Genomic DNA, 15603 nt, shown 5'->3' with positions numbered 1-15603 from the left:
TGGGGTGAGGACAGATGACAGGCTTGTCATCCAGTAGCACCCGGGAGGCCGAGGCAGGAAGATTGCTGGGCGTTCCAGGCCCGGGTTGCAGATGAACCTGTTTCAAAACAGTTTCAGTAGAGACTGGGAGTTCTGCCAGTTCAAGGACAGCCTGGTCTACATAGTGAGTTCCAGGCCAACACGGACTAGATAGTGAGACCTCGTCTCAAAGTAGGGGGCAGAGGTAGGGTCGCGTGCTAAATCAGGTATGCTGGTCATTCCAGTACTCCGGAGGCTGAGGCAAAAAGGCTTGCTGCCAGGGTCCAGGCCAACACAGACTACTGAGGAAGCCTGGTGGTCTACGATAATAGTCTCAGCTTTTAGAAGATTGAGGGTGAAGGATCAGAAGTTCTAGGTCATCCTGAGCTGCATAAGCCCAGCTCAAGGCCAAACCCGGCAGTCAGGCAGTGGAAAGATAACTACTAAATGCTAAATTAGCACATACCTGTGATCTCAGCGGTTAGGAGCCTGAGGTAGAAAAGTTAAAGAGTTTGAATACAGGGCCAGCTAGTCTGGAACTCAGATTAGTGACAAATACAAAATAAGCCCTGCCTCAATAAAGGGAAAGGGACTCCAGAGGGTTCTTCTCCAGCCTCTCCACATGTTCTGTGGCAAGTGGTGCAAACGCTCCCCTCCCCCACCCAAATAAACAACTATTTAAAGAAAAGAAGGACCCAGTGAGACGCCTCAATGGGTAAAGGTGGTTTAATGCCATCTTTTACAATCTGAGTTTGATCCCAGGACCCACATGGCAGAAAGAGAGAATGACTTCCCCAAATTGTCCTCTGAACTCTATGCATACGCAGGACACATACACATGCACACATACTACACGAATAAATATACAAAGAAAAAGGACAAAAAAAAAAAAAACAAACAAAAAAAAAAAACCAACCCCAAAGGTTGGGATGTAGCTCAGTCGGTATTCTTTAGAGGGTCTAGAAAGGGATCCTAACGGGCAATTGAGGGTTAATTCTCAGGGCTTCCTTCAGTCTATCACTTTCATTCTCAAAGCAGGGAGGTCTAGGCTTACCAGGAATCAGCACCTAACACTGGCTGGAAGTGTGGGCAGTGGACCACTGTGGGAGACCAAGTAGGAGAGTGTGTCATGGAGGATGTATGTATGCATGCACATTACATATGTGCCTGGCACCAGTGGCAGTCAGGGGAGCATGTCAGCCTCCATGGAACTGGAGTTTCAGATGACAGTGAGCTGCTGTGTGCAGGTTGGAAACCGAAACTGGATCCTTTGCAAGAGCAACACATCCTTTTAACCACGGAGCCACCCCTAGAGCCCCTTAGGGACTCTGGACGGTTTTTTGATCACCAACAGACTAGATATGCCAGAGATAGCAAAGATGGGACCGGGAGTATTCGGAGAGCATGCTCAGTCGTTGCTAGAGTGTCTGTATCAGACAATGCAGGACTTTAACCAAACTTCCGTGCCTTGTGAAGAAACAAGTTTTCAAATTTGTGCCAACAGACTTAGATTATAGTAAATGCTTAAGAGCTCTGGTATGGCTCAGAAATCGAACACTTACTTAGACTCTATGGAGTGAGGAGGGCATGGCTCAGCAGTGGACCCTTGTCTAGAGTCACCCAGGAAGGACTTGGAGTTTGGCTTGGCATGAGAGTGCCTGCCAAAAGGAGTGGGCATCATGCTCAGAGCAGAGCCCTCTCAGAGCGAGAGGAGTAGAGAGTCTTAATTCACGCATCCTGTGAGCACCGTCCTAGGAGACCTCAAGCTCTGCTTCTTATCCAAAGAACAGAGAAAGTTTAGGAAACCTTAGGAGAAGCCTTGGGATACAGTTGGTAGAGTGAGTGCTTAGCACGCATGGAGCTCAGGGTTTGAATCTTTTTTTTTGTTGTTGTTTTTTGGGTTTTTTTGTTTGTTTGTTTTTTTGGTTTTTTGAGACAGGGTTTCTCTGTGTAGCCCTCAGTGTCCTGGAAGATCGGACTCTGTAGACCAGGTTGGCCTCGAACTCAGAAATCTGCCTGCCTCCGCCTCCCAAGTGCTGGGATTAAAGGTGTGCACCACCACTGCCAGGCTTCAGAATCTTAATACTGCTTAAAGCTAGCTTGGTGGCTCAAGCCAGGAATCGCAGCCCTCAGGAGGTGGAAACAAGGTCGGGAGTTCCAGGTCTATCCTCACTTGCATAAGTGAGTTCAAGGTGAGACTAGGTTATATGAGACCCTGGGTCAAATAAACAAAACGAATGAAAAATATTTAGAAGAGTTAGAGGCATCCTCCCTTCCTCCCTCCCTCCCTTCCTTCCTCCCTCCCTCCCTCCCTCCCTCCCCCCCCATCTCTCTTCCCCCCACCTCACCTTTTTTTTCTCTTTTGGTTTTTGGAGACAGGCTCTGTGTAGCTCTGGCTATCCTGGAACTCACTCTGTAGACTAGGCTGGCCTCGAACTCACAGATCTGCCTGCCTCTGCTTCCTGGGTGCTGAGATTAAAGACAAGCACCACCACTGCCCAGTGAGACATCACCTCTAAATGAATGGAATAAAAAAGTATCAGTAATCGACAGTATTTCCTTTATTTTCTCTGCTGTGTGTATTGAGGCAAGAACTTTCTCTGCAGCTAGACTTGAATTCACTGTGTTGTTCAGGCTGGCCAAAAATGTGACATTCTCCTGCCTCAGCCTTCCAACGGCTGGAGTGACATGTGGACCAAGACACCTGGCAGTATCTTGAGTTCTAACAGTATTGTAGGCACTGTGTTAAATATTTTAAATGGATAACCTTTTTTTTTTTTTTTTTAATTCTCACGAGCACATCTAGAAGGCGGCTCCAATAATTGCCAAGCTCCTCTAGGGGAGGAAAGGAGAGTCTGGGAGAGAAGGAGTGATTTGCCTAAGGACACCGAGACTGAGACCGGAAGTGTAAAGACCAGTCGCAGTATCTAGCATCTCAGGACAAACATAACATCTTCCTTCCCCAGAAAGCTCTCCAAGATCTGGCTAGTCAGACGCTAATTACCCAAGGGATCACATTAATGAACAACCTGCTGACAGGCTGGCCACCAAGCCTCACATGACAATCACCTGCCTTTCCAGTCCTTCCATGAAAACAAAGGACAAGGAAAGGTTGGAAATGCATCTTACTTCACAGAGGATAGGAGGATAGAAAGTTCCCCATGTAGCTGTGAATCCTTGGCTACACAGCCAGTCTGAGGTCAGCCTGGGCTCCTTAAGACCTTGCCTCAAAACAAACTCAAACAAAAAGCCACGTAGTTCAGGACACTCACTGATGTATCAACCAGATTGAGCTCCCTGCACAGGTGCCTAGATGGATGCCATTTGAACCTGGGTGCCAGCCAATTTCCCTACTTGCATTCTTCTCTGAACCAGTCTATGACGGGGCTCTCCGAGACACTAGCCCGTCTTCCATGAGTCTACCTCTGAAGCCTAATGAGCCTCTTTCCATGCACCTCAAATGCTCCTGGCTTTTGGACGCCTCTTTGTCCTTGTTAGTCATCCCCCTGGCTATGCTGGAGTCTCAACACCGTGTGTCCTGAACTGGGGCCCCAACTGGGCTGTCAGCTAGCTTGGCGAGTGTATTATTCATATCTCAATTACCAGTGCTCAGTGGGCAATCACTATAAGACTGTTGAGCAACTAACACCATGAACACTATTGTGGTACCCATTCTGCTCAAGACAGGTACAGGGCACCCTTTGGTCTCATGTGAGCTGGCCTCAGGATGATGTTTTATTTACTTGATTTTTAATTTTAATTTTTTTTATTATTTTCAAATAGGGTCTTACTATGTGCCATCATTCTTGGATGTACCAGTTGAACACACACACAGACACAGACACACACACACACACACACACACACACACACACACACACACACGGTTTTTAAGACAAAAGTTTTCATGTAGCCTATGGTGGTCTCAAATTCCCCATGTAGCTGAGGATGACTATGGAAAAATGATTTTCTTTTTTGCCTCCATCTCCAAAGCAGAGGGATTACAGGCATGTGCCACCATACCAGACACACTCCATTTTTCATAAGCTGCTCAGACACAATCACCCACAAGCCATTTGAACATGGCTGAGCAGTGGTGGCTCACACTCAGTACTGGCAGGCAGATCTCTGAATTTGAAAGGCTAGGTAGCCGGGCAGCGGTGGCGAACGCCTTTAGTCCCAGTACTTGGGAGGCAGAGGCAGGCTGATTTCTGAATTCGAGGCCAGCTTGGTCTACAGAGTGAGTTCCAGGACAGCCAGGGATATACAGAGAACCCCTGCCTTGAAAACAAACAAGAAAGGAAAAAAAGGCTACGTAATGAAAATCTGTCTCCCCCACCCCCATCCCCAATTTTAACGGTTGTATGGGGAAGAAGGATCTCTACATAGCCTAAGTTGACTAGAACTCACCACGTTGCCCAAGCTGCCCGAGCTGAATCAGCCTCCTAAGTGCTTAAACCATCTCTCCAGCTCTCTTGTCTTTTGAGACTGTGTTTCTCTGCCTCCCTCTTTCCCCCTTGTTGGAATTAGAGGCTTGTGCTACCATGCCTGGTTTCCATTTTTTCCCTTCTTTTTTTTTAAACAAAAACAAAAACACCAGGTCGCAAGTAGCCCCCGATGGCTTGAAAGTCATATAGCTCAGGCTGGCTAGAAACTCCTAACAATCCTCCTGCCTCAGTCTTTCCAGTGCTGGGATTTCAGGTATGAACCAGCATGCCCGGGTTTGGGATTTTAACGCGGCCAAGGCAAACCCTAACAAAACCTGCACTTTGAAAATACCTGACAGACTGAAACTAGACCAGGGTAGGGACATCTAGAATTAAGGAGGACCCGGGCGTGCCCTGCAGCGATCCCGGCATGCATCACGGCGGTCCCAGAGTGCCTTGCGGCACACACATTGAACCGGCGAGCAGAGCAGAGCAGCGCAGCACCGGCGCAACGTGAGGGTCTTCTCTTCCAGCGGTTGCGTACGACGAGGCAGAGGCAACAATGGAGGTGTAAGCGGCACGACCAGGGGAAACCGGGATCATCTGGGGGCCGTGAAGCGGCTGGCGGCTAGCCCTCCGGACCCGCGAGCTGGACGGGTGGGCGGGGTGCACGGGCCGGAAGTGCCTGGAGGTGGGGCGGCAGGGGAGGGACCCTGCTGGTGTGGGAACCCGCTCCCCTCCCACATTTTTGGGGAGGGAAATGTTGCAAGGATAGAGGGGTTTTCCTTTTTCTCTTCTGGTTCTGGGAATAAAACGCAAGACCTTGCGCGTGCTCTGGAAGTAGTGTAACCCCGAGCTGCGTCTCAGTCATAATCACTATCTTGTGATGTGGTCTTTGCATATGCTAGGGATACACTCTCCTACTGAGTCATAGTCCCACCCACCATTATCGTTTTGTTATGGTGGAAATGGTACCCAGGACTTTGCTAGGCAAAGGCTTTGCCGCTGACCTACATCGCCAGGCATTATCACTATCGTCATTTTGGAAATCGCAGATGGTACCCAGGGTTGTGACCATACTGGGTGTGTTTTCTTTGTGATGCTGTGACAAACACCAGGACCAAAAGCAATTTAGGAATAGAAAGGTTTTATGACATCTTGCGCTTCCAGGACACAGGCCATCATTGAGGGAAGTCAGAGCAGAAACAAGGCAGAAAAGTGAAGCTACAGAAACAGTTCAGGAACTCTGATCTCTGGTTTACTCTCTGGCGTTTTCTAACTTCTTTATATAGCCCTGGAGCTTCTACCCATGGATGGTGGCCCCTGCAGTGGTCTGTATAGCTACCCTTTATTTTTTTTATTTTTATTCATTGGGGGGGGTAGTTCAAGACAGGGTTTCTTTGTGTAGCCCTGGCTGTCCTTGAACTCACAGAGATAGGCCTGTGTCTGCCTCCTAAGTGCTGGGGTTAAAGGCCTGTGCCATTACCAGTTGGCCTGGCTATATCCTCCTGCATCATTTAATAATCACGACAATCCCTCATGGACATGCCCCTAGACCAACCTAATAAAAGACAGTTTGTCATTGAAACTTCTACTCCTTCCGAAACAGGCTGTTTCAAGTTGACGTTTAAGACCAACCAGGAAATTAGGCAAAGTTTTCTCCCCCTCCCTCCAGACAAGGTTTTGCCGTAGAGCCCTGGCTGTCCTGGAACATGCTCTTTAGAACAGACTGGCCTTGAACTCAGATATCTGCCTGCCTCTGCCTGCCTTCTGAGTGCTGGGACTAAAGGTATGTGCCACTATTACCTGGCAACTAGGCAGATTTCTGAGCTATATCCCCAGCTGTTATTGGGATATCCTCTTCCTCTTCCTCCTCCTCCACCTCCTCCTCTTCCTCCTCCTCCACCTCCTCTTCCTCCTCCTCCTCGTTGTGGTCATCATTTTGTGATGTTGGGGATGGTACCCGCGGTCTTGCAAATGCTTGGCAGGTACCACTAAATGACAGACACCTTCCACACCATTAATATCACTATTATTACTACGCATTGCTGGGATGTGGAACCTAGGGATGCTAGGTGTGTACTAAGCCACACCCTTCCATTATCATGTGGTGTTTGGGATGGAAGGGACCTGGGTATGCTAGACAGTCACTCTACCAACACAAAGCCTCCCGTTAGCTTATTTTTCCACACTTTTTAAAAAAATATTTTTTGATGGGCAAATGAAGTTTTTGCATCTACTCTATCTGTGGACTTTATACGTACACGGTTGACATACATAAATTGTGTTATCATATTATCATTCATGATTCTTTGTTTTAGATTGTTGTATATACTGCAGTTGGTCAAGCTTTATTTTTATTTTTATTTATTTATTTATTTATTTTTTGGAGACAGAGTCATAAGTAGCCCAGGCTGGCTTTGAATTTGCAGTTTAGCTGAGGTTGATGGAATTCTGATGTCCTGTCCTCACCTCAAGCCACATTAGATTAGTCCTTCAGTCTTTGAGATTGGCGGGGGTGGGGGGGTGGGGGTGGTGGTGGGGTGGGGTGGTGGTGGTGGTGTCTCTCACTGTGTAGCTCAGGCTGTCTGGTTGAACTTTGTCTGTCTCTGGGTAGCTATTGTCAGAAGCCGTGGAAGTTGTGAGCTCTGTGACATGCCTTGACTCTCCTACATCCTGCTGCTTGGTGTCCTTTTCTTGCTGGTGTCTAAATGTTGAGCACCGTAGTGCATCGTCTTGGGACACTTTCTTGACCTGTATTCTCTGTCACTATTCATTTTCATGATGGCAGTTCCTCAAAAATGTTTCTGACAAAAAAGGTTGGGTTGTTTACATCAAAAATGTGTCTTCTTTTCCTTTCTGGCCACTGGTCTGTTACCTACTTTCTCCTCTTTTCCTGTGCTAGGGGCTCATGTAGCCAAGCCTCGAACTTGCTGTGTACTCAAGAGGGCCTCGAACTCTTCTGATCCTCCTGCCTCTACTCCCAGTGCTGTTCTTATTGGTATATGGCACCATGCCCTGTTTACGCCACGCTGGGCATGGGCTCAGGGCTGTGCATGTTAGGAGAGCCCTCCGCTAGCTGAGCTGTCTTCCCAGTTCATGGTACTAGTTCCCCCCCCCCTTTTTTTAAAATTTATTATTATTATTATTATTTGGTTTTTCAAGACAAGGTTTCTCTGTGTAGTCCTGGCTGCCTCGAACTCAGAAATCCGAGCCTAACTCTGCCTCCCAAGTGCTGGGATTAAAGGCGTGCGCCACTGCCGCCTGCTCCCTTCCCTCCTTTTTAAGGCTTAAAAAAAAATTTTTTTTTTTTGAAACATAGTTTGTCTGTATAGTTCTGGCTCTTCTGAAACTCACTCTCTAGACCAGGCTAGCCCCAAACTCAAGAAATTCATCTGTTTCTGCTTCCCAAGTGCTGGGATTAAAGGCATATACCACCACTGCCCAGCTAAAACTGATTTGTCTTATGTGTGTATATGTCTTTGTGGGTTTGTGCATGTGAGTGCAGTGTTCTTGGAGGCCAGAAGAGGGTGTCAGATTCCCCTGGAGCTGGTGTTACTGGTGATTGTCAGCCACCTGATGTTGGTGCTGGTATTCGAACTTAGGTCCTCTGTAAAAGCAGTACCAGATCTTAACTGCTGAGCCATCTCTGTGGCCCCCTGTGTCTTTTAATATGTGGTGTAGTATATAGTCAGAGTTGGGAAAATGGGCATTGTCTTCCTTTTTACAGCTAGCAGTGTGGAGACTTAGAAAGAAGAAGCAACAGATAAATCTCACACCAGCAATAGGCTTTGGATGAGAATGCCCGTTGGCTGGCTGTGAGGTGGGGGGAGCTCTGGGTGAAGTATAAGTTGACTTTGATGCCTTCTGTTTTCTTGTATCCAAACGGTAGCTTTTCAGAACATGAATTGATGGCACGCTTCAAGCTTAGAAAAGTTTAGCAATTCCGTTCGTCATTTCGTTCCTGAGTCAAGTGTGTGGCAATTAGTAGGCACTGCTCACCTGTTTTGTGTGCGTTTGTGTGTGCTTTGAAGGAAAGACTGTCAACAGATCACCTTGTTCTGTGTACTCAGAATTCTGTTTTCCAAAGTGCTTGTTTGCTTCCGCTGGGCGGATTCAGCATACTCAGCAAACTTTGCAGGGTGAATTTTAAATAGTGAGTCTGCGTCAGTTCACTACGGAATGGCTCAAAGACACCGAGTAGCTGCCCACCGTCGACATAGATCCCGCGGTCTTTAAAATTCACTGGGGCCCAGGTTCTTAGTTCTTAGGAGTGGCAGACGGAGGATCACAAGGTTGAGGGCAGCCGCAGCCGCAGCTGCAGAGCAGGTTCCAGGCCAGCCTGTGAGTCTGTGTCACATAGTGAGAGCCTGTCTCAAAAACAATGAAAAGACAGAGTCTGAGCTGAGGAGATCCTGTCTCCACCTTCCAAATGCAGAGATAACAATGGTGACTGGATGGACCCTCCTTCTTCTGTTTTTGTTTTTTGTTTTTTTTTTTTAACTAAACAGGCTTCTCACTCAAAGCCTGGGCTAGCCTTGAATTTCTGGTCCTCCTGCCCTACCTCACAGGTGCTAGGTTTGCACTGGGAGCCACTAGAGGTAGCTCATTTGTTAGCAACTTTTTATTATTACATTTCACTTAATTGTGAGTGTGTGTGTATATCTTGGTGCACATGTTGGGGGTCAGAGGACAACTTGTGGGAATCATTTTTTTTTCCCTCCACCATGTGGTTCCCTGGGATGGCTTGGTGGCAGGTCCCTTTACCTGCCGAGGCATCTCACTGAAGCCTTACTTATTAACGTTTTTTAAAAATTACATTTATTTATCTGGGGTACATGTGCCACACCACATATGTGGAAGTCAGAGGAAACCTCGTGGGAGTTAGTTCTCTCTTCCCACCACACAGGCTCAGACTCAGCGTGCCAGCCTTGGAGGTGTCTTTCCTCCCCAGGCCATCTTGCTGGTCCTTTTGTTCACATTTCAGCATGGATTATTTGCCTGATTGTCTTGCACAAGTCTTCTCTCCACGCACACATATCCACACACATTACACAGAACCATTGGAGACATGCAGACATCATGTCAGTATTTCACCTTTTGAAAAAATACTTTTTAAACTGGGCAGTGGTGAAATACACACCCTTAGTCCCAGCACTCAGCGGGCAGAGGCAGGCAGATTTCTGAGTTCAAGACTAGCCTGGTCTACAGAATGAGTTCTAAGACAACCAGAGCTATACAGAGAAACCTTGTCTTAAAAAAAAAAAAAAAAAAAACCCAAAAACCAAAAACCAAAAAAACCACCACCAACAAAAAACACAAACAATCCAAGTTCTTTTTAGATTTATCTCTTTCCTGTGTATGAGTGTTTTGCTTGCATGTGTGTGTACTGCATTTGTGCCTGGCATCCACAAGGTCAGAAGAGTTCCTTTGGAACTGGAGATGCAGGTAGCTGTAAGCCACGCTGTGGGTGCTGGGTACTGAGTGTGGGTTCTCTGAAAGAGCAATAAGAGCCTTTAGCCACTAACCCATATCTCCAGTTTCTTCATCCCGTCTTGAAAAGTGACATTTTTGTAAGTGACCACAATACTAGTATCATACCTAGGAAACTTAGCATTGATGTCAGTGCAGTGCATGTCCAAAATTTTCCAGTTGTTTTAGTAATGTCATTTGAAGTTTTTGTTTGTTTTTGTTTTCTTAATTTTGATTTTAAGCCAGGCAGTGGTGGTACAAGCCTTTAATCCCAGCACTTGGGAGGTAGAGGCCAACCTGGTTTACAGAATGAGTTCCAGGATAGCCAGGGCTATGCAGAGAAACTCTGTCTTTAAAACAACAACAACAAATTTTTTAAAAAATTTTATGTGTGCATGTCTCTGTGTGTACATATGTGTGTGGGTGTCTGTGGATGTCTCCATCCCTGGTGATGGAGTTGCTGGTGTTTGTGAGATGCCCATTGTGGGTGCTGGCAACCAGACTTGGGTCCTCTGCACAAGCAGGAAGTGCTTTTAACTGTTGAGCCATCTTTCCGGCTGTGGAAATGTCTCTACCTGTCTCTGCCTCTCCGTCTTTCTCTCTGTCTTGTCATGTATCTTGGGTTTCTCTCTGCACCGTGAAGGGCTGTATTGATTATGTTCTTTAACATCCTTTATCCTAGAACAGCTAGTTTTTTTCTGTGACATTGGCCTTGAAATGGATGTGTTTTAGTTAGACTATAAAGTTGAGCGCCCACTAGTGGTGTGGGATGCAGTCACAACCGATGCCTGGTTTGGGCTCTGATTGCCTTCCTGAATTATTCTTGTTTTGTGTTTCTCTCCCCAACAACCTAGTGGTGACTCTACCTATTGAGGGTAAAAACTGTTTGAAAGCATTTCCCTTGGGGCTGGAGAGATGCCTATGTGGCTAAAAACATGTCTCTAAGGACATAACATGTCCTTGGAGAAGACCCGAGTTCTGTTCCGAGCACCCATGACAGGTGGCGTGTGACTCCCTGTAACTTCCCTGAGCTATCTGATGCTCTTTTCTGGCCTTTGTGGGCACCTGAACATAGTGCACACATACATATAAATAAATTAAAAAATCTTAAAAAATAAATTTCCAAGATGTACAGCTCACGTAGACTTCATGGGAAAAGGTGGTTAGACCTATATCAGTCTCCCACTGGCCTTGTACTGAATAAAATCATGCCCAGAATGTTTTGGCATTTAATCTGAATATTTAGCCAAATAGCTAGGCCTCAAGATCATTCATTCAGGCATGGTGATACACAACGACATTCCTAGCACTCAGATGCCTGGGGGTGGGGAATCAAGTACAGAGGCCAGCCTGGGCTACCTAGTAAGACACTGTCCCCCAAAACAAAAAGAAATGGAAGCTAAGGAGGGGGAGGTGGGGAAGGGCTAGAGAACAATGAACTAATTGGTTTATGCCAGCCAAAGGCTGTCTGCAGGTGCAGCATTGGCATCCTCTATTGGTCCTCAAACAGGCTCAGTGCGCGTGAGGGCTGGAGAGTGTGGTGGTAGAGCGCTCACTCAACATAGGCAGGGCCTGCCCTTAATCCCCAGCACCCCATTTTTTTTTGTTTATTTCCAAATTGTCTGAGAAAGGGAATCCTCAGTTGCCCTCTCCCTCCCTCCCTCCCTCCCTCCCTCCCTCCCTCCCTCCCTCCCTCTCTGTCTCTCTCTTTCTCTCTCTCTCTCTCTCTCTGTGTGACTCTGTTTCTCTCTCTCTGTCTGTATTTGCTAGAGAAGGCAGATATTTGTTGGATTCTTACATCTCTTACATCTGTGTGTGTGTGTGAGAGAGAGAGGGAGAGGGAGAGAGATGGGAGGAGACAGACAGGCAGGCAGGCAGACGGGCGGGGGGGGGGGCGTAGAGAGAGAGAGAGAGAAAGACCATGTAGCCAATGTGATCCTCTTGTCTCGGCCATTCTCTTGCTGTGCCTGCAGGTGCTCACCCTTTGCCCACTTCTGTGCTAGCTTGAGTCGTTGGGCAGTGACTTGGAGTGGCCAAGGTCACATTTCTCAATCATGACAGCCTAGTGGCATGTGATTTGGAAATGACATATACCAGTGACTCGGGGGTGGAGCCATTGGCCCGGAAGAGCTCTCCCAGGAGCAGTGTTCCTCTGAGAGCGCAGCGAGTGTAACTCAATTTCAGGCAGAAACAGGAAGCCTGTGGGCTGCTTTCCCGACTAAGTGGCCATGATTTGATTTGACATTAGGTTTTTTTAAAGACAGGCTCTCATTTACCTCCCAGTGGCCTCCTACTCTGTAGCTAGGGTGACACTGAACTTTTGATATCTTTGCCTCCTCTCTACAGGCCTCCATGCCTGGGATATTTGGAACCAAGGCCCCTGTGCATGCTAGACCAGCACATCTAGACTCCCAGCTGAGTCCTGCACCATTTTTCTTGTGTAAGATTCTTTCTGAATAGAATACTCCGAGACTTGGGTGTGGTCTTTGGGATGAAGCAGATTTGTGAAATCGCCACTGTTTGTGGAATTACTGGTAGCCTGTGGCTATTGACCTGAGCCTAAGGTGACTCCTGTGTTAGCTGTGGAGAGTCCCGCTGCAGTTGTTGACTGGGGGGGGGAGGGGGGAAGCAGCCACTGCTCAAGCCCACAGCTCTGAAATGCCGTGCTGTCCTTTCTGTGTAGGCACTCCTGGTGAAGCAGTCGCCGGTGGTTTGCTGTGCATCGAGTCCGCTCTAGACAGCTCCGCCTGAAGGTTTCGGCTTCTGTTACTAATTTCCTTTCACCTAGTCTGCTCTCATTATCCCTAGTCATCCTTGTCTTCTATCTCACTAGGGCTTCCTACTGTGCGAGCAAGTCCCTTTATCTGAGCCTCAGCTTCGACATCTGTAGCTCCTGCATCCAGGAGGTTTTAGTGAGAGTCGACATCATTATTTATTTATTTATTTATTTAATGCACATAGGTGTTTTGTCTACATGTATGTCTATATACCATGTGCAGGCCTGGTGCCCTTGGTGGTCAGAAGACATAGGATTCCCCTCGAATTGGAATTACAAGTGGTTGTGAGCCTCTATGTAGATGCTGAAAACTGAACCCAGCTCCTCTGGGAGAGTGACTAATGCTCTAACTACTAAGCCATCTCTCCAGCCCGGAATAATCTTTTTTTTTTTTTTTAATGAGGGTCCTAATCTGAAACTCTATCATTGAACTTCACCTGAGCATCTTTCTGAAGTGAGAAGTTTAGGAGCTCAGTAAACATAACGACAATGACATTTCTCAGGCACTTGCCGTGTTCTAGATAATTACATGATGAGATCTTACAGATGCACGCAGTATAAGCTCCGCCTCAGAGGAAAATCCACACAGCCAGTGATAGCATGGGGTTTAGAATCAAGTCACACTTGAATCTGTTTTTAAAACAATGTGTGTATGTGAGTGTGTGCTTGCTTGTGCACCGTGCAGTGCACGTGCCCTTGGATGCTGGGAGAGAGACTTGGAACAAGTCACAGGCACTTGTGAGCTGTGTGATGTAGGTGCTGGAATCTGATTCCTCCACAAGAGCAGCAATAACCACTGAGCCGTCTCCAGCTCTCACGCTGGACTAAATTGTCCCCATATCTTGTTTTAGCTGGGGTAAGCTTGGGGAGAAATTGGCCCAATAAATCTACATCTTACACTTGGCAGAGGAAATCTGAACCTATATCTGTCTAGCTTCAAAACAGCATCCCTAACTGTCATAGTATACTGGCTCCAGGCTGCTTACAGCAATACACCCTCTGCCGGATGGGGTGGAATGGACCAGTTGTGGTCTGTGTCGTTGCTGAAAGGAGATCTCTGACCTGCTACTGCAGGGTAGATCTGTTATTTGTGCCATAGCTGTGCTCACACACGGTCCGTAACAGTTTGCTTAATCAGCTGCTACACAGAGGGAAACCAGGCTTTTAGCAACTAGATAGATGACGTCTCTGTGACTCTCACAGGATCCTTGACCCTTGCTGGCCGTTGTCAGGGTTAAAGTACATTGGCCATTTCTGTCAGCATGGCAGGACTCAGGCTGTCCAAGATGCCAGTGGTAATGAGTCAAGGATGTTGGCTCGGGATAAATCAGCACTTGATTCTCCAGGCATTTCTGAAGCCCGTGATGCTTATGGATCCTTCTGGAGTGGGGTTCCTTTGAGGGTTTGCCTCCATGTTCTTGTAGCTAACTTGTGCCATATGTCCGACCCCTCAACTTCTATCTACAGGTACAGCATATCACAAATCCATTTCCCTGTAGTCTTCCACAGGGAAAAATGAAAAATGAAAGTCTGGGGGCTGGAGAGATAGCCCCCAGTGGTTAAGAATGCTTGCTGTAGTTGGGCGGTGCTGGCGCATGCCTGTAATCCCAACACTCTGGGAGGCAGAGGCAGGCGGATTTCTGAGTTCAAGGCCAGTCTGGTCTACAGAGTGAGTTCCAGGACAGCCAGGGCTATACAGAGAAACCCTGTCTCAAAAAAACCAAAAATCCAAAAAACCAAAAAAAAAAAAAAAAAAAAAAAAAAAAAAAAGAATGCTTGCTACATGATGAGAACCAGAGTTCAGATCTCAGCATCCATAAGAAAAGTCTAGGTATCCTGCAAACTCCAGCTTTGAGGGGTTCAGTGCTGTCTTGGCTTCTGTGCACACTCAGGGATAGACACAACAGGTATGCACATCTGCATACCTGTGTAATACATGCATATACTCTCATAGGCACATGCGCACACATAAATGATATTAAAAGAAAAAGGAAAGTTGTCTCTATCTGAAATTGCTGGTGCAGGGCCAGCTGAGCAGGGCAGGACTTAAGGCATCTTTGGTTTTAGGCTGTTCTGAGTTCCTGAGTGAGGTAGCTGGGATTAGCTAAAGGGTTTAGTTTTTGGACACTTAACCTTGAAATGGATGGGAACTGATGACGGCTCACTGTTCTTTTGCAGGAAGGATGCGAACGCGGCGCTGCTCAGTAACTATGAGGTGAGGACTCCCACTCAGGCCATTGTAGTTTCTTTCCTCTTGCAGTTTAGTCTCTGCTTTTGAAGATGTTGTGTTAGTTTTCTTTAGAAATGCGAGGGCGGGTAGCCCCTGATGGATCTTGGAGTGATCTGAAGTTTGTGAACTACTCATGGTTCTTCAGGGAAGCAGGGACGTTCTGGCTCCTAAATAGGTACTCTTCCGAAAATCCCAGTCTCTAGAGTAGGCAGGTGTCCTAGAGGAAGGCTGCTGCTCTGGAGCGCAGTCCCGCTGTAAAAGTCTATTACATTAGCCTCCTACTAATCACCATCCTCTACTCCTCTTTGATTCTCAGATGGCCACAAAGATGCTGATAGTCTCATTTTGAGAAAAAGAGTTGAGTTGACTCACCATTGTGAATAATTTGGAAAGAATGAGCAGGTTTATAATTTGGGGGCTGATGGGAAAAGAGGAAGGGGATGGGCAGGAGGGGAGGTGTTAGCATTTACCTGCCTTCAACTCTGCCTGGGTCTAGTTGGCTAGCAAAGCAGTCTCATAGGACAGCTCCAGGTGTAGAAGGGCCTGCTGACGAATCTGTCAGTGTCCAGGTCGCAAGGGAAAACTCAGTCTTGGAGGAGGTCTGGGTCTCCGTTGTCTGTCTGTCTGTCTGTGTGCTCACACGCACTTACCCACTGTATTCTGTGTGTCTGTGGTGTACT

General features: G+C 47.1%; 1 protein-coding gene across 1 annotated transcript in view; it reads left to right on the top strand.

The window, feature by feature from the left end:
• Positions 1-4876: 4876 nt before the first annotated feature.
• Positions 4877-15603, top strand: part of Crcp (CGRP receptor component) — a 36349-nt gene continuing 25622 nt past the window's right edge. The window contains exons 1-2 of the mRNA XM_052168546.1: positions 4877-5015; positions 14872-14908. Of these exons, the coding sequence (XP_052024506.1) occupies positions 5008-5015; positions 14872-14908 (45 nt within the window). The 5' untranslated portion in view covers positions 4877-5007. The remainder of the gene's footprint in view (positions 5016-14871; positions 14909-15603) is intronic.

Source organism: Apodemus sylvaticus, chromosome 22, assembly GCF_947179515.1.
Source record: "Apodemus sylvaticus chromosome 22, mApoSyl1.1, whole genome shotgun sequence".
Lineage (NCBI taxonomy): Eukaryota > Metazoa > Chordata > Mammalia > Rodentia > Muridae > Apodemus > Apodemus sylvaticus.
This window is presented reverse-complemented; position numbering and strand designations above follow the sequence as displayed.